Below are 19,594 nucleotides of genomic sequence, written 5' to 3'. Positions count from 1 at the left end.
CATATAGGTGAATGAATCCAAAAGAACCAACTCTCTCAGAAGACTTGTCACAAGTCTGCATCACTAGAATGCACATCACTAGTCTGTGCTAAATTAATGACAGATTCACTGAAGTATTGAGGAAAATCAAGGCACTGTATAACCACAGCCAAATATACTGCGAGCACAGTTCACAATTACAATAATATTTAATGTTTCTATGATAGTTTTGACAAGCCTTCATAAGATATTTTTGAACAATGGCCACACCAAGTTTCATCTTCTGTGCTGCATTAATTCACATTTGAGGCTGTTCTTCAACCCAGCTGTCATTTCCGAATGTTAAAATTAAGTAAAAGTGGTTTTGTACGCATCTATTTTTTTGAAGTTTAACAAACATTGATTCAATAACAATAATTGGAAACTTGCCTGTCATTTTACAAGGAATTCAATTTCATTTGGTCCACAGATAATGGTGCACAAATATTGATGACAAAAAGAACCACTGAGCCACAGATGGGATTGTTTGAATGACCAGTATATGAACCTCTTCCAAATTTTGTGGAACAACTATGTCAATTCATAAAATCAGGCCATTTCAATTGAATCATTTTTAATAAAGTGACATGGTTCTTGGAGCTGTCTAAATATTTGTCTCTGTACAGTGAAATAGCCCGCTTAAATTATGGTGGAAAACAAATTACAGGGACAGATTTGATGTCATCACTGTCATCAAGCAAGCATAGTACTGCATGTGCTAGCCTGTAATGATGAACATTTTCTCTTTCTATTTCAATGACTTGCATGTTTAACATGTTTGTGGTGTCTTCCTCTTGCAACTATGACAGCTCCCATGTGGTCAAGTATATGCATTTTATGGCTTTCAAATAGACTGCGGTGTTTTACTGCTGGATATCAGGTCATCTAAAATGGATATAAAACCAAAATCTTTTTGGTGACTTTGTAATCGTATGGATCAGACATGTCCTGAAGGCTATTGCACTTGTCCATTTGATGCATTCATTTATTTAGAATACATAATTTAAATATGTGTGACTGAGATGGCACACTGTCTTGGTATTTGCCTGGTAGTGCATTTGCATACCATTTCCATCCACTGCAGTTGTTTTATGAGTCCTATGCATTGTTTTTCTGATCAAAATAATTTTGTGTATTCCACCCAAAGAATTGAAATGTATCAAACAATCGCAAAATAAAGCCCCAAATTGTGGTCACTTTGTGCATTTTCCTTTTCTTTGTCTACTTTCAATTGTAAAGCCAAGTGTGAGGCCTTATCAGTGCCCAACCTCACCAATGCTCTTCTGGCTGAAAGAAAGCAAATCCCAGCAGCAATGCTCCAACATCTAATATAAAGCCTTCTCTGGAGAGTAGTGATTGTTATAAAAGCAAAGGATTGACCACCTTCATATAATGGCCAAAAAGTTTGGTGATGTTGGATGTCAGGTGTCCACATACTTTTGACCATGTAGTGTGAGTGGGGATATACATATATACACACACACGACGTAAGGATGTGCACATGCCATTTCAGCCAAATAAAGAACAAAAAATTACTAGCTGCCAGTGTTTCCTTGGCTAACTCCAGTGGTGAGTGGTGAGCTTCATTTACATACTAAACAAGGTGCCAAGCACAAAACTGCTACACTGTATGGCCCTGTATTTTGTTGTAAAATCACTATCAACCTAAATTACAGATGTTAATTTAGTTACATAGATCTATATTGCAACAGCCAAGTAGCCCATGATTCCTGTATTGTATGCCTGCTGCCAGCCTATTAGCATAACGTTTTTGCTATAAGTTTAATCAACATGAAAATTATGGCTACATATGAGTAAAACAAAAACTTTCTAGCTGCCATTGTTCCCATCATACTCCCATTGTCAGCTATCGCTCATTTGTTAACTTGTTACGTCCCAAATCTGCCCACAACAACAATGCGAAATGGAACGCAACTAAGTCCCTTGTGCCCATAACAAAACAAAGTGCAAAATAAATTTCCCCCAACATACTATAACCAAACACATTCACAAAAACAGTTGTAGGTGTTGGACAAAACAGGTAAGGCCAAAGCAGGGTCCAAGACTACTAACCCTAGTCGGCAACAAATAGTCATCTTTCTCCCGATGAAAACAAAAAATGGTGAGTCTTCCGCAGGTTTCCTACTCTGTCCTAAAACCTAACCAAAACATGTGCATGAAAAGAACATGAACATTCACCGTCCAAACACCATACAAAAAGAAACAAATAAATAGCCAAAAGTCTAGAACATTGTGCAGGATTCAGCCACAAAACTGCACCACAAAAGCTTCACTCACCTTCAGCTGCAGCAGGCTTATGTAGGGCCACAGGCTGGTGAAGCCAATCAGGCAATTTGTTTGTTTTGTTTTATCTGTTTACATCATGCAAGTACAGAAAATACCCTTACATACAATACAAATAAAAACATGTGGCAATGTGGGAAAAATCACCTTCCGTAACATTAACTAAGGCCCATGTTGAACAAAATAGGAAACAGGCATCACTGAATTGGGATATGACCTGTTTTTCTGTCAACCATTTGGGAAAATTTAGTAGGAACTTGGCATCATTTTGACATAAATAAAATCACACATTTTTAAGAATTGTTTTTTTTAGGTGGATTGAGTATATGGATTGTGCATGTTAGTAATTTGTCTTTATGTTGAAAATGTTTTTTTTATTACCATGGCAACAACAAACCAAAACATAGCGTGGTGCCAATAGTGAGAAATGCTAGTTTGAGTTTGGGTGCCTCTTGTTCTATAAATATGAACATATGTTATCAGAGCCCAGGCATACCATGCAGCTGGTGTGAACTGGAAAAAGCGAAACCTCTATTGGGTGCAGGGGCTTTGGAAACGCCAGGAAAGGATTCCCACATACTTAAAAGCCTGACTTGTTAATGATTACACCAGCAATGCTCTCGGAGGCAAGGCACCGATGCTGTAAAAATGCTCCTGTGAGATGTTTAAGTATAATGGACTGACCACGGAAGTAAATAAAAGGCACAAAAAGGGAATGGGGGAGGGGGACTTGGGGGGCTGGGGTCACGAGATTGAGAGCTGGGGTAGCAATGCTGTATGTCGTCACGCATTGCAGTTCCCTTTGTAAGAACGAGTCTTGGTGCAGGGGGAGAGAGAGAGGGAGAGCGGGTCCTCACACAGACTTCATTTCCTTTTTGGGTCCAGGCAGATCTTAATGACCCTGACCTCAATCTCCCGGTTAATCCAATCAGAACACTCACATGGGCACGTGAGCAGGTACCGTCAGGCCCATGACAGACAGCCTGGGAAAACTTTTCTCTTTTGTCCCATTTCTCGCTTCACCCAAGTCCTTCAGTAAAAGGAAAAGCAATGATACATTTTAGATGGACACATGGTTCTCCACTGCCTAACACCAGGTGCTCCAGTGGATGAGTGTAACTGCTCACAATGGTGGGCATGATTATGAAACGTAGCTTGAGGGGTCCGGCACCCCACATCAATACTCCATATAAGATTTTTAAAAATAAAAGCCTCCAGCCATTGTTCCTGGCACAAGCCCCCGAGACTAATTTCCCTCTCAACAGGAATAAATCTCCTCAAAGTGTCTGTCCGTAAGAAAAAAGCAAGATGATGGAGCTGCACTCACTGGAATCCGGTGTTCTGGAATGCATAGTGAAAAACTTGTCAAAGCGGATCAGATCTCTTTAACAAGCAACAGCCAAACCATGCACACACCCATCGTTTTGGCCAAGCTGCAGCTTTGGAAAATCTGGCAGATAAAAAAAAAAAACAGATAAAAAATAAAATAAAAGTACTTTTTCCTTCCTTTACGGTTGTGATAAGTTGTCAGAAAGGTTGTCAGCTATTCAAAGCAAACTTGTCATCATAAAAGCTGAAAGACTATCACTTGTGTGCCAGTTGTGTTCGTTATTTTAGGCAAGACATTCATATATTGGTTAAGTGATTTTCTTCTTTTTTTATATGAAAAGAACTATGTATATCAGGCCAACTAATTAACTATTACTGAAATATAAAGTTTAATGCAAATATATATGTGTATGTATGTGTCTGTGTGTATTTTAATAAAAGCATCTGCCAAAATGTAATGTAGTGTGTGTGTTTTGTGTGCGCGTGTGTGTGTGCGTGTGTGCCTGTGCGCGCATGTTTGTGAGATTTCCTGTAACGGTGATGTAATGTATCTGTGCTCGTGCGTATGTATTTACATACTCATACATGCAGGTACTTGCCACTGCAGCAGATGCCAGGTCAAATTATAGAAAGCCCTGTGTCCCTGGGCAGCTATTTAATTGAGCTATGAATATGCAATGCATCTGTCTTGGGCCCTGAAATCAATCAAGTCGTTACCCAGACATGTCAGGGTGGAACCGCAGTCTGACTCCCTGTGTCTGGGATTGCTGTGTTCAGATCCAAGTTTCCAGCTTTGGCCCAGGCCTCTCTCCCGGCCTGCATCACAAAGCAATTCCCGTAAAAGTCTAAAAATAAACTCTGTGAATTTCATCACATTTTAAACCAATAAACACACTATACTAATAATGTAAAGAAGCACAAATAAACTTGGATATATTCATATACAATTATGTATGTTTTCAAAAATATACAAACATATATTACTCATTAGATTAGACGTCCTCATGGTACATTATTTATTTTATAGTTTATCTTCTACACTGTAATCTAGAGGTTTTTTTCCTTCAAATGCTTTCTTTTTGCATTCTCTTTACGTGCAACTCTGTGTCCTTTGGTTATTTAACTAAGTTATTATATTCTGAATTGAATTAACTACTTGGCAGAAAATGGTGAGATATGTAATTTTACATCAATAAACGTCTGTGTCATGTATTGTCAAATTATTTTTGTTAGCATTCATTAAAAATCAATGGCATGCAGTTACATAAATTGTAATCAAATATAATTTCCAATAATGCATATAGAATATCAATTTCACATGAAGGTGTAGAATCATTCATGCTAATTTGTTTTTAATTATTACATTAAGTAAATCAATATCAATAATTTTCAACTACTAATTAAACCAAACTTGCACGCTAGTGGGTAGGATCCATTTTAACAGGGCAGTCAACACTTACAACTGATTTCTCTCTTCTTAATTTCTTATGACATTATATGGGGAATTGGTTGCCTTTGCTATTACGGTTGTACTGGTCTATAAAAAATTTGATTATGAAAAAGAAAAAAGTTGTGCAAAATATGTATTTAAAAATATGCCGCGGTGTTGTGTGGAATAGCTGGCTGTGCCTCTATACTATGATGTACTACGTTGTATTATGTCCCCTTGCCTGACAGGGTCACATCTCACGGCCACAGGGGTGGTTTCCATTCTGTCAGGAGGGGACTCCTACAGGGTTCGGCCTATGAACCTGTCCACACATTGTATCCACGTTCTCACAGGAAATCAAGGAAATCCATAAAACTGCTAGGAGCCTGGCTGGGTCACAGGCACTGGGACAGATTGCAGGAAAAGGGTACATAACTGCTGCTAAACCTACAGGTACATAAGTGCAGCTAACCTACAGGAACATAACTGCAGGTATACCTACAGGTACATAACTGTAGCTAACCTACAGGCACATAACCACTGCTAAACCTATAGGAACATAAGTGCAGCTAACCTACAGGAACATAACTGCAGATATACCTACAGGTACATAACTGCAGATATACCTACAGGTACATAACTGTAGCTAACCTACAGGCACATAACCACTGCTAAACCTACAGGTACATGACCACTGATAGACCCCAAACCTACAGGTACATAACCACTGCTAAACCTGCAGGTACATAATCGCTGCTAAACCTACAGGTACATAACTGTAGCTAACCTACAGGCACATAACCACTGCTAAACCTACAGGCACATAACCACTGCTAAACCTGCAGATACATAACCACTGCTAAACCTACAGGTACATAACTGCTGCTAAACCAAGAGGTACAGAACAACTGATAGACCTCAGAAACCTACATTGCGCCTCTCGCTTTCTATAGTTCTTTGTACATAATACAGAGGTCGTTTTGCGCCTATTCCGTTCTGTTTCTATAGTTCTCATTGTTATTGCAAGGTGTTCTCACAGTACTGCCAATAGTATTTCCATTGTTCTCACTATGAATATCGCATATTGTAATATTTTCTCCTATTTATACATTTTTCGCAGTATATGATCTATCACAAATTAGAATATTATTTCATTTTCCAGAGCTCTTGCTGAACACGACAGATCACACATTATTACACATACAGTATTTTCACAATTTCACAGTTTCCTGCAAACGTGAGGGAAGCCACATCTTAAGGTATTACCCCATAACATGCATTAATCTATACAGATTGAGATATTGCTAGGGTAGAATCATATTGTAGCCATGGGGAATTACGAAGCTAAAGGAAGGAAGCTTGTGCATGTATAATACTATTTGCCTACCTCTCAATCCACTTCCTAATATTTTTTTGAACGTTTATGTTTTGGTTGTGGTTTTAATTGTATTTCCAATAGTACATTTTGTGAAAAAGCAATAACATTATAGAAGTTCAATAGTTTTAAACTGTAAAAATAAATGAGCAAATATTCCTTTTAATGTGCGAGTTGCATAGCATTTGAAAATTGTTTCACTTTACTTTTACCAGATGTTACCAAAAGGAAATAAGTGCATCAATGTTTTATTAAGAATTTTTTTTTTTCCAGTAGTAACTAAGCAACCAAAATATTGTGGCCCCAATGGTGATTTTGATAGTGAACTTTTGAATGTGTATTATTATTATTTAGAATTAGTATTATCAAAAGCATAATTTATACAATAATATTACATGTTTTGACATTTTATTTTATTTTTTAAGTTCGTGCTGAGGCTAAACACGTTTAATAACAAATAGTTTATTAGTAAATAGTAATGCTTTATTACTGTGTGATAGAATTTTAAACCCAGGTCAAAAAATGTGTTTAACAAATGCAAGGTACAAACAGAAATAAGAATGGAGATTACAGAACTACTCTGTCAGTTTTAAATGTGTTATACCTAAATCATATTTATTTTCATGATGCAAATAATTAAGATATTCCCTTCAATTTAATCCAACACCTGCTCCCTGCCAGATAGGGTCTCCTCCCTGTTTCCATAGTGGATGATAAGAGAGGCCCATTTGGATGTTGGTCCTGTTGTGTGTCAGAGTGTTGATCCATGTGAGGCCTGGACGGTATGTTCTGAAGCTGAAGGTCCAGCTGGCCCAGTGCTGTACCTGCGTGACAGATCCAAAATGGATACAGCTTTGTCAGTCTTTACAAAAAATAAGGAACTGACCAATAAAATCCGGGGATCTACTTTTGTTTTCTTGAGTCACTTTGCCTTGCCTCCACCATCAGAAATCACTAGGTGTGTGCAAATAAAACCATGCTTTCTAATATGTCCAAAGAAGGCAGTTCCAAAGCAATTTTTCCCTCAGTGAGATGTGTTATAAATTAACATTTATCATCAAGGTCATTTATGTGTCCTCTTCTAACATAGAATGCAAAGGCATTAGATTTCTGACAGGAAATAAGTGTACTAATTTTTAGGACTGCAGAGAGCTGGACTTCCTGTTTACTTAACAAAATGCCACCTCATATTTACTGTCTGTAAAACCAAAAGAAAATGTAACAAGGGAAATTAAAGCAGAAATAGAAAAATAAGCACCCTGTTTTTTAAAATCCAGTTTTCAAGACTTCAGTATTTTAATAGTTTTTTTTTTTTTTTTATCAAGAGAAAGTATTGCTTTTTGTTAGCAACAATTAAAAAATTTATAGGAAAAATGTTAGTTTGTTTATGCTGAAATTTGATTTAGTAAATGCACCAGGATTTCATATACAGACAGAAGCTGGTTCAAAAATAAGAGCAAAGATTAAAGTGTTATTAACGTTCTTGTAATGGAGGTATTGGAGGAATCAGGCGATTCATGCCGTCAGGCGAATAAAATCACTTAAGCAAACAGTAAACATCTCTCAGCCTGCGGAGAGGAGCAGTGAAAATCACCCTCTGCTCATTGACCTCCTTCCAGGAATCATCTCACTTAATTGGAGATCCCTTTTTTATGGATTTTCACTAGTTCCTGTATTTGATGAGCAACCGTATTAAATATATTGTATGTGTGTGTGCATGTGTGTGTGTGTCTGTGTCTGTGTGTGTGTGTGTGTGTAACAACTGAGCAATGCATAAGAGCTTGAATCAACGATGGAACAAAAAGTACAATAAAAAAATAGCTGTAAATCTAATGCAGTTTCAGAAATTTGATTTTAAATAGATTATAAAATAAACAATGCATAACTTTGTTAAGAAGAATTAATTCAGAATGGCTTGAAGAGTAAAGTTCTAGGTTGTTTCTCCATTCTGAATATTGACAATAGGCTGAGAATCTATGCTAGTTTGATATGGAGCTAATAAATTATAGGGGACAGAGGAGTTTTAAAGTATTTTAAAACTAGATTGCAAAAAGTACTATAAAAAATGCTATTACTCAAGTACCTCACTGTTCAGGTGAAATGTCAGCTTTCCTAAAAATCAATAAATGAAAGATTAAAAGACCAGTCAAATATTTTCTCTTGCTTCTTTGGTATTTGCTCGTTTCACAAAAAAACCACACATTTGCGATAGGAGGCTTTGTTTGATTGCAACTATATTTCAAAACCAAAAGAAAACATTATCATTCACATAATAAATACATTTTTGCACCTGTACCTCAAAAGTCCTTTTTTTCCCCCAGCCATATTTACATCATAAATAAATCTAGAGAATAGCCACTTTTTACAGAGAGGGAACCACAAGCAGTCAAACCACACAGTCTCCTACATTTAAATGTAAGGGTGAGAAACCGGGGGATAAAAAGTACAAATCGTATCTACATTCTTACATCCCTTAAGGCTACAACTGACTGCGTGAAGCAAACTGAAAAGCGTGAAGATTCCTCGCACAGGGGCGTCGGCCCGGCGAACCGCCGCGCCGCGCTCCAAAGACGCCGCCATGTCACTAAGCAACGCAGCCGCAGCCGCGACCGCGACAGTCCAATCTGGGGAAAGCAGGCTGGGGTTAGAGTCCTGTCCTCCTAACCTTTTTTTTTTTTTTTAAAGAGCTCGCGCCTTGTTCTCGCCTGCCACGTTCTTTTTAGAGGTCGAAAACTGTGAATACGATAAAATTGCATATTCTCTATTGCCCTGTGAAAAGACGGCTAAAAAAAAAGAAGGGGGGAAAAAAACGGAGCCGAATGGAGTCTTTTTTTATCTCCTGCTGTTATGCCCCAGTTGGAACGGATCTTGACGCTGGCCTGAATTTGTTCGCTCCTCCCGCTGCGTGCGTGTGCAGCGGTGCGGAAAATAGTCGAGCGGCGGGTTTATCTATAACTCGCCCGAGCTTTTAAAAGAAGACCGCTAAAGGTTAACGAGACGCTCTGAAAGACATCCAGAACGCTGTGAAAGTGCATTTTAAAACATACCCTCTCCCTCTCTCGCTCTCGCTCTCTCTGACTAATGACCAAGCAACACTTCTATTTGATTTCTGTTCTCGTGAACCGTTCTAGTGCAGGACCAAAGACCTGATTACCCACGATGCCGAGGGGCACGTGAAAAAGACCGTAGAAAAAGGAACAAATCTAGATGACAGTGTTTTGTTTCTTGTGTCTTTTTTTCAGGGGGGGGGGGGGGGGGGGGGGCAGCGGTGGGTTATTCGTCTGTCTGCTTCTGCCTCACGAGCGTCAGCTTCCGTTGGTGATGATGACGGACGTGCCCTTGTGGCCCCCGGTGGGGTCGGGCTGCATGCGGAGGTGTGAGGTCACGTCGTAGTGCGCGCCGGGGCAGCCCAGCGAGTAGCCCCGCAGGCTGTCCGCGTCGTACAGGTGTTCCAGGGCGTAGCCCGTCAGAGAGTAGGCCGCGTGCTTGTCCAGGTACTGGCGGTGGTGGGGCGAGTAGAAGGTGGGCGAGGGGGAGCAGTGGTTCCCCCGGGGCGCGTGGGGGGACAGGTCCCCCTGCAGGTAGTCCTTGGCCTTGGGCAGCCGGTCGGAGACGGGGCTGCCCATGCGCGAGAGCGGGGCGGGGCTGCCCTCAAGCTCGTTGCCGTGGGGACTGATCATCTTGCCGTCGCGGCTCTGGAGGTGCTCGCAGGCGAGCGCCACGCCCGGGCCCCGGCACACCACGCCCTGCAGCGTGCCCTGGGGGAAGTCGGCGGCGAAGCAGGGCCCGGGGCCCTTGGAGAGCCCGTTGGCGGGCCCCAGGGGCTCCGGGGGGCCCTTGCGCAGATGCAGGAGGCTCTCCTCCTCCTTGATCATCTGCTGCGTCGCCCGGATCAGCGTCTCGATCTTGCTGGGCTCCTGGGGGCTCCCGCGGAAGTGGTCGCCCCGGTAACGGTCGCCAGAGTCGCTGGCCGACCCACCGTCGGGCGAGCTCACCACGCTGTCCTCGTCCCAGTGGCCTCTCACTGCAGGGGGGGGCGAGGGGGGGAAGGTCAGGGGTCTTACAGCGCAAGCATTAAAGCATCTGTGCCTCAGTCCATCCCTCTGCTTATTGCACCCCTTAAAAATATACTGACCATGTTCCAGAATGCAACATCAATGCTTCTGGTAACAGCTGGTAAATTACTATTAGAAAGTAAAGCAAAACAGTCTACTGGTGAATTACTATTATAATGTAAACCAAAACAGTCTACTGGATAATTACTGTTAGAAAGTGAAGCAAAACAGTCTACTGAAGAATTACCATTGGAAAATAAAGCTTAACAGTTTACAAATCACACATTAAAAATCCACATTTGCATCCATTATGCAAGCATAACCATGTATGAGTGATCAGAGGAGGGGTGCTACTGAGTGTGTGTGGGGGCCTAAATGGGGTGTGGGACTCATTCTGTGTTCTGGGCGGGGTTTGGAGTGCTCATTCTGTGTTCTGGAGGGTGTGTGTGTGTGGGTGCGGTGCTCGTTCTGTGTTCTGGAGGGTGTGTGTGGGGGCCTGTACAGGGTGTGGGACTCACCATGCAGGCTGTGGATGGAGGCGATGTGCGGCATGCCCCCATCGTACGCCTCGCCGTTCTCGCCGGGCGACGTCTTGGGCACCGGGAGCACGGCGCGGGCCGCGCCCCACCAGCCGTCCCGCCCGGGCTGGGGCGTGCCCAGGAAGTACCGCCCGGCATCGCAGCGGCCGCGGTCGCAGGCCTGCGAGTGGGCGTGGCGCTCCTCGGACAGCGGCAGGCCGTAGCACAGGGAGGCGGGGTCCGGGTACTGGCGGTACGCACAGGAGGCCTCCCCGCCCTCCCTGTGGTCCAGCAGCTGCGGGGAGGCGGAGTCTGTCAGCGGGCTCCCGCCCCACGGGCTGTCCTGGTCCGACTCGGAGCGCTCGGCGTGGAAGCCGGGGTACTGCGGGAGGGAACACACACACACACACACACACGGTTTACTTTCAGTGCTGATGTGTGGCGAGTAGAACAAAATGGCTGCCGCGCTTCACCCAGACAGGTGATGGTGGCGACTGGCATGTGCGCCACCCCATTGCTAAGAGAACTTGGAGATCATTATATAAGCGATTTTTGATCATTTTTAACTAGTTATTTTTTTAATTCTGTCCAATTCTGCAACACTGTATTGTGTTTGTTGCAGTTTGTTGCTGAACTGATGTGTAAAATGGGTGGGGGACAATCCAGCTGACTTGCCTGAGTGACGCTATAGCCAACCATGCACAACTCTTTGAGGCTCAGGATTCAAAAGCAGATGCGCGGAGAGCATTTCTGCATCGTACCAGTGCTTCAGTTGGTACCATTTCCGCCTTCCAGCCAATCACGGCTGCTTTCGATTTCAGAAAACGAGAGACTGAGATCATCAGTCAGAGCGTACCGAGGCCAGCAGCTTACAATTCTAACAGCTTTGTGTTTCCATAGATTCTGGTGGTTGTAGAACTACAACTTTCTCAGTACTAGAACCAACCATGGCCTGGGAATGAGTCCACAGTACCGAACGGAAGCACACGGCCCTCAGCAGGAGCTCACCTGCGGGTAGGGGGAGAGGCGGGCCTTGGCCTTGGAACGCGCTACACGGCTTTTACTCCCCTTCCTGCTGTCGCTGATGGTGGCAGCGGTGCTGCTGTAGGGGAATGCTGGCTTGCTGGAGGTCACCTGGTCCAGAGACAGCTGCAGCCCCTTATACTCAGTGTCCCTGCACACACACACACGTGCACACGCACACACACATACGCGCACACACATGTGCACACACACACACACACATGCACATACACACACACAGACAGACACACACAAACACACACAAACATACACACACAACACACACATACACAAATATAAACACACAAGCATGGAAAAAAGGTACAACATTGTTATTTTACTCATCAGAATAATGTTAAATGAAACATTTGTACCTTCAAAACTGCAGTACCAAAACATAAAGAACAATAAGTAATGTAATATGAAATATATTCACTTCCAAAACAAAGAGCACCATATGGAACCATTTACAGACACACAAATATATTCAATTACAGGTGTCCGTTCTAAAAGCACCAATATGTCTACAATTATTGAACAATAACACACATAAATAGATATTGGGTCCTTCCTACACACCCCCTTACACAACACCCGTATAAAGCCAGCCTAACTGTCACAAACCCACCCACCAAGAATAGGAGGTTTCACTGTCTTTACAAAGGAGAGATTTCAGCCAATAAGAGGAGAGGGAGAGAGAAAAGATAACCTTGCATACTATCAAGTCACCCTTAAAGGAATGTGTACGAGGACAAGGCAATGAGCTTCATTGAATTCACACCTCATTTTAGCTTTGAAAGGACAGCTAGCTGTCACTAGCACACTGTTAAACGGTTTTCTTGTAAGCTGGGTAGGACCGTTTTATCAGTCCAGAAGTTTGCTTCTGGATATGTGTTTGTTTGTTTTACATTAAGCTTGGCAGAATTACAAAGCAAAAGAAAAAGCAAAAGAAAATTTAAAAAATCAGTTGAGAGAGTACAAGTGTTTCCCTGTTAGTCTCAAGAATGTGTGTGAGTGAGAGAGAAAGTGAGAGAGATAGAGAGACAGAAAGAAAAAAGAGGGGGAGGGGGAGCTGCGGTATCTCACAGGCGGAGTTAATCATTCACAAAAATCTCAGTTACTGTACAAACATCATCACACTGCAACCAAGGCCTGTAGCAGGTCAACCATGTCTCAGTCACCTGAACCAACGCCACCTCTCTCTCCTACCTCTCGAAGCAGTACTCCTCACCCCCTCCTCAAATCACACACACACACACAAAATCCATTTTGAAGGCCCCCTAAAATGACCAACAAGTGGCTGAACAGTCCGATCTCAATAAAATAACTTTAAACACCATTATCTAACAGTGACTACAGGCTGTTTGCTAACTATGCTTACTAGCAGTTTATTCACATTAGTAAGCATTTATACATTTATTATATATAAATAATAACACCTAAATTTATAAATGCTTATTAATGCTATATAGATATACATACAGAAAAACAGAAACAAAGTGAGGACGAAACAAGTTACATCACAGTATGCATAGGGTCATGGATAAAAATTTTGGAAGGGCCTGGCTGGGCATAATTAAGGTCATACTTTTAATCATCAAGGCTGTAGTAGGTGCTCTTAGTGACTTAGTGAAAAGGGGTGATATTGGGGCATAATTGGCAACCACTTTCGTGATGTTTCATGAGCATGATGTCAAAGGTGATGTCAGCAGGAAAAGGACATCATCGATAAAAGGGCAACAATAGGTGGAAGTGCATACTCCAAGATCATGGAGTCTCTGCATTTATTATAAAGAAGGAAAATGGGCAACCAGTTTCAACCTGGGGTGATAGCAAATATCATTAAACATTGTAACGGCACAACATACCATTAAATGACTTTGCATGAGTGTTTCCATTTTTCCACTGTCTATATCAGTTTAGTACAACATGAATATTTGATAATTATACCGACTTGACTCATTTCAAAGATGCATAAACTAGCAAAGCTTAGACCTGATTTATGACTTCTCTGTGCACTTAATAAAGAGTCCCAGTGCCTGTAGGAAAATATGAATGATCTGAACAACCTACACATTCAGAAAGACATGGTTGCTGATTCTCAGTATATGCGTGAGAAAACCAGGACTCAGGCGTCAAACTACTGCGTATCCAACAATACATTGTCACAGAGTTTAGTTTCCAGTCAATCAATCAAGCAAGCCCTCCATAGACCCTTACTGTCCCTATTTACTCAATCCTTCAACAGAAAGCTTCAAATTAATATCACGCTCCAATTAGGCATGTACACTAGATGCTTACGCTATGATCATGCTTTTATCGTTTCTTGTTAACTATACCAAGCTTGTTACTTTAATTACACGGATTACTTTAGCTGTACCAAAAAAAAAAAAAAAAAACATACACATTTGTTGTGGGTCTTGTGTGTACCTGTGTTTTTTAACTGTGTAAAGACTGCAGCTACAACCATTTGCATAGCAATTAAGACCCAATTGCTTATTTGGAGCCAATGAGTCCTACAAATACCAAAGAGCCACTTTGCTTGTTGAGGAGTTTGGTTTGGAAGTGTTTGTTGCTCACAGAGGATTGTACAAGGCTTTTATAAATACACAGCAGAGGGGAAACAGTCAGTTCAAATACACAGTGAGATTAAGGGCTATGTCTGGCTAAGTCAAACCCCACAAGGCAATCCCAAATGCAGCATAACCGCTTGATAGGAATTGATTTCCAGTAAAGTGCAGTATGGATTTTTTTCCCCTCAATGAATCAACTCTGAAATAAAGAACCCCTGATAAGGCTATTTTAGCCAAACACAGATGTTTTGTGCAGTGCCCCCCCCCCCATAACCCCTCATCCACCCTCCACCCCAGCACCCCCCCCCCCCCCAAAAAAAGAAGACCCAGACATATCTGTCTCCTACAATACTGAGAAAAACAAAAACTTTGAGCACATAACTTTCATTTGTGCGTGAAAGTGTTTTTATTGTCTGCGTAAACGCACAGTTGTTAGCTCAGATAAGCATCTGAAAGATAGCGACGGAAATAAAGGAAGCATGATGCAATGGCTCGGTGGGATATCTGTCGGATGGCTGTGCACACAAACCTGAACTTCTGCTCTGTGAAACCCTGTTGATAAAGGCCACAGCAACAGCGAGACGTATCACTCTGTTCCTAGTCCAATTCATACTTGATTTTAAGCACATATTTGTGAAGAGTGAAATGGTGTGTCAGTTACAGACCGGGTCACACTCTTTCTGCTTCTATACATTCATAAAATACTCCTTAAATAACCCGTATGAAAAGCAAACTACTTTATCAGGCAGCCACTGGATTCTGAGTAATACAACAGGCAGCTTGAAGTGGAACCTTTCCATATTTCAATATCACAAAGTGACACTTAGGGAATGTGAGCAGTTTAGAAATCATTGCAACATGGGAATTAGTAAACATCCCGATACCTTAATACATAGCACAGAGCAAACTATTAATGCTGCCCAGAGCAGGAGTCTGTAATTATTATTCACTGGCAGATAGTGATTTATTTGAACCGATACAATCATAAAGGTGATGTAAGTTCGAGATATGAAGCATCCTGTGATGTATCTACAAAGCTGAATGTTTGTAGAGGCATTTGAGGTGAAATAACCGTAGAGAATGAAATCCTCACGCAGGGTAAAAAAAGAGTAAACTACAGACTCTCAGGTCCCATCCAGCACAGGTGTCTCCAGAAATGTTCATCTCACCATAAAGGAGCAGCCTCACCCTCACCCTCACCCTTCAGCCAGCACCCACAACAGGTTACAACACAGTGGCTACCAAGTGTGTCAATAATTATTACATTCATGGAAATATATAAGCTGAGGCTTCCTAACACAGTATAGATATTTAATCAAAATTAACACCATATTACAAAAGATATGTAAACCAGACAAGGTCAAAAATAGGCAATTTGCAATAGAAAAAACATAAAACAAAGTATTCTTTAATTCTTGAATTATTATTAGGAGCTATAATCTAACCCTTTCACTGAAGTGTGTTCTCATAGTCCAGAGGCTGCATCAGCACGTCTCTCTCATTTACAAATAACAGATGTGCATGCCACTCAGATGATATACAATACATTATACACAAGGTCATAAACAAAATTCAACAAGCCATTATCGAGAGAGGAAGACAATATTCAATGACATATTTCCGAAAGGCTTGGCAGCCATAAAAGCATTTCTCATTATCTTTATTACTCAATTAAGGGTCATAAACACATTTCTTTGTGTGAAAATGTGTTTGTGGGATGACAGGCACATTTTATTATGCTGGATTTCCTGTCGCTGTTCAAACGGCTCTGGGCTAATTTCACTCAGAGAACAGCCTGTTTAATGAAGTGTTTTATAGCACTTCTCGCCGTGTTGCTGGGGGTCATACATTATCTATAACAATATTGGCAGAGTAAATCCCACGCAATGTGCAATTCACAACAAAAGTGGAGTTTCCGTACGAGGTTGTTTATTTGGGAATGTGTGCTTTTTCTGCCATTTTAGTCAGGTCTAAGTAAATATTTGTATGTATCGGGCACCAAAATACAAACTTTGCCAAATCATGTTTCAGTCGGAGGAAGTGAAAGATGGGTAAACAGAGGGCATGAATGGCTTCAAATAAACGGAGTAACGTGAGCTGTTATTCACAGACTCTGTGCTGACAGTGGAAGGAAGGAGTGAGATAAGGCAGAGAAACGCGGCCCTGCCACCGATAAAAACGTGTGCGGTCTGCTCTGGGCTGGCTGGAATGTTCTGGATAAACTTGCTAAATTTTGCAAAAAAGATTTTCTTGAAGGCCACAGGAATGAACACATACAGCGGAGGCTGTTGTTGGAGACACGTCTGCAGTCTGCAGGGAGATACTGAGCCTAACCTGACCCGTGCCTCACATGACTGCCAAGGCCTCACTGAGAACAACCTGTTAGAGCCACCTGGACCTTCAACAAAAAGAATCTGCCCCTCTGAATTCCCTTCTAGTTCTGACTATAAAAATAATGGAATTATGGAAAAACTATGGAATCTTTACTTGTCTTATTACTACTATTACCACTACTACTACTACTACTACTAATAATAATAATAATAATAAAATAAATAATAATAATAATAAATCACTGCAAATGTTGTTTGCAGTGATTTATTATTTCACAGAATATGTATATTATTGGCATACACAGAAACACCTCTATATAACAAGTATATTTAAATTATCATAATTAAATAACACTTGTTACTTTTCAAGAGAAATTAATATTGTTTTATTAAAACTATATAATTAATTAGCCATATGAATATGAGCCAATTAAATTTAAAGTAAAATCTGTAAATTAGCCAATTTACATCTACTGAAATGTTTTGGGACATTTTTTACCTTCTAAAATAGCACTATTTTTATTAGCTTATCTTTACAATTATATCGCAAATTAAAACAAAAATGGCACTACATTATGCAAATCATTGTAATATATGGCAGAAAAAGAACTGCCACCTCAATTAACCTCTCCTAATGACTTAATCACGAAGCAAGCAATGGCACGCACACACAATCACGATTATAATTGCAACCAAAATGCAGAAACTTCAAAAAGCAAGTAACTTCAGAAAGCAGCAGCAGCAGCAGCCGCAGAAACCGCGGGAGAAGAAAGCGTTCCTTTGCGTGCGCGGGAGGGGTTATTCATGACGGGGAAAGGCCCGCTTTACCCAGGGAGACGTGAGGAGTGGGACACAGATGTGGCCACTCCATCCGCACCTGTGTCTGCCTTCATACTCAATCAAACCCTGGACCCACAGACACCAGCTCTGGTAATCAGGGGAGCCATATGGGGGGCAGGGGGGTTAGGATGATTCCAAGAGCCCTGACTGACGGGGGCCTTCAAAAAAGATGGTGCTATAATAGTGCAGGGATGGGGTGGGGTGGTGGGGCCCAAAGATCTGTTCATGGGGACCAAAATCCCTGGCAGCACCCCTGCTGGTAATTAACCCATGCTACCATCAAATCTCTCTCTCTCAATCTTTATACATATACATATACATATATATGTGTGTGTGTTTGTGTGCGCGCGTCCGTGTGTGTGTGCGTGCGTATGCGTGTGTGTGTGTGTGTGTGTGTGAGACTTCTATATTTATATGCCATTTACTGTAAGAGGATGATTATTGGGTGCTCTCAACCTTTTGTAAAGATGTGAAAGCGCTGTACCACAGGAGAAAGCTAAGCACTACTCACGTAAGGACATAGTTGACGCTGACGATGCAGTGCGGCCGCGAGGAGCGGCTGTTGTGCACGATGGTGGCGTAACTCTGCACCCACACCCACCCGCCTTGCTTCGCCAGGAACCTGTAGTATTTGGTGGTGACCTGCCCCTTCACTAACACTGCAGACGGACAGAGAGAGAAAGAGAGAGAGACAGACAGATTTGTCAATACAGACGGCTGGATTCTTAGAATTGTGGTTACCTCCATAATCATTTCTAAAGGAGTCTCATTTCAAAGGGTGAATCATTTCTAAAGGTGCTAACACAGATCAATCATTGCTACCATTTGTACTGAGTTTGATTTCACAGTTTAAGGGACACATCAGGAAAAAAATGGTATGTCCAGTTGTAGCAATCTGTCTGGCATACGTTTTTGAGATGTGTGTACTCTACGTGTATAGATAAAGCTGCTAGTGTGTGCGGTGTGTACAGCATCGGTGCATGAGTGTTTCGTGAATAGCATGTGTATGTGGATGTTTACATTGGAGGACATATTCATTGCAAGCAAATGATTGATATGTTCCTAAGCGTTGTTTCTTCATCCTTTTAATTCTGTAATGACAGGAACAATGTTCTATTTTCCACCTTTAAACCCAAACAATCTGATTGCAACTGTTCAAGGGAGCTGATTAAGAAAGCCTTATTTTTTTCACCAGTCTACATTATGTTCATATATATAGCTGTTATGCACTATGCAAGTCTGATAATTAATTTCATGCAATTTATTTTAACTGTACCGCAAAATTATTTTAAAAGCCATATTAAATTAGTTAAGGACTTCATAAAAGTACTGCTCTGCTGAAATTATTAAGCTAATTTGTGTTGTACAATACTGTTAATTATTATTTAATATATTCCCATAATCATACAGTTAACTGCAGAAAAGAGTTTTCCTCCTCTTAGAGTGAATCTCAATTAGAGTAAATCATAGCTGTAGTGAAAATGTTTTTATATTGCAAACACACTGAAGTGCTTACTAAATCACACCGTGCGGCTTTAATCCTTCCACACACAGCTGATGTGGTGAGCATTCTGGCGCAAAATGGCTGCCACGTATCGCCCAAAAAAAAGTGCTACACATCAGGTTAATCTCCCTTCTCAAAATCGCTTTCTGTCCTTTTATCTACTTTACAGACCTTAAATGCGCTATATATTAACCAGACTTCACTGAGGTTAAAATGTATCAATTAACAAAAATAATGTCATACAAATGTAAGATGAAAAACTTTTCAAATGAAAAACCATTTCTCCATTTCTC

At 41.3% G+C, this 19,594-nt stretch overlaps 1 protein-coding gene and 1 long non-coding RNA gene across 9 annotated transcripts in view; both read right to left on the bottom strand.

Moving 5' to 3' along the window:
- Nucleotides 1–575: 575 nt before the first annotated feature.
- LOC135259137 (uncharacterized) lies at nucleotides 576–5,633 on the bottom strand. The gene is made up of 2 exons (XR_010331209.1): nucleotides 4,369–5,633; nucleotides 576–3,772 (listed from the first exon to the last, which is right to left on the bottom strand). It is a non-coding gene; the product is annotated as an uncharacterized LOC135259137 (long non-coding RNA).
- A 3,039-nt stretch (nucleotides 5,634–8,672) lies between these two features.
- The window catches only part of sim1a (SIM bHLH transcription factor 1a), a 21,562-nt gene continuing 10,640 nt past the window's right edge, over nucleotides 8,673–19,594 (bottom strand). For all 8 annotated transcript variants that reach the window (XM_064343030.1, XM_064343074.1, XM_064343082.1 and 5 more), the window contains 4 exons: nucleotides 18,309–18,456; nucleotides 12,037–12,202; nucleotides 11,029–11,410; nucleotides 8,673–10,479 (listed from right to left, as the gene is read on the bottom strand). In XM_064343030.1, the coding sequence (XP_064199100.1) occupies nucleotides 9,761–10,479; nucleotides 11,029–11,410; nucleotides 12,037–12,202; nucleotides 18,309–18,456 (1,415 nt within the window). In that variant the 3' untranslated portion in view covers nucleotides 8,673–9,760. The remainder of the gene's footprint in view (nucleotides 10,480–11,028; nucleotides 11,411–12,036; nucleotides 12,203–18,308; nucleotides 18,457–19,594) is intronic.

The sequence above is a fragment of the Anguilla rostrata genome, chromosome 1, assembly GCF_018555375.3.
Source record: "Anguilla rostrata isolate EN2019 chromosome 1, ASM1855537v3, whole genome shotgun sequence".
Classification (NCBI taxonomy): Eukaryota; Metazoa; Chordata; class Actinopteri; order Anguilliformes; family Anguillidae; genus Anguilla; species Anguilla rostrata.
This window is presented reverse-complemented; position numbering and strand designations above follow the sequence as displayed.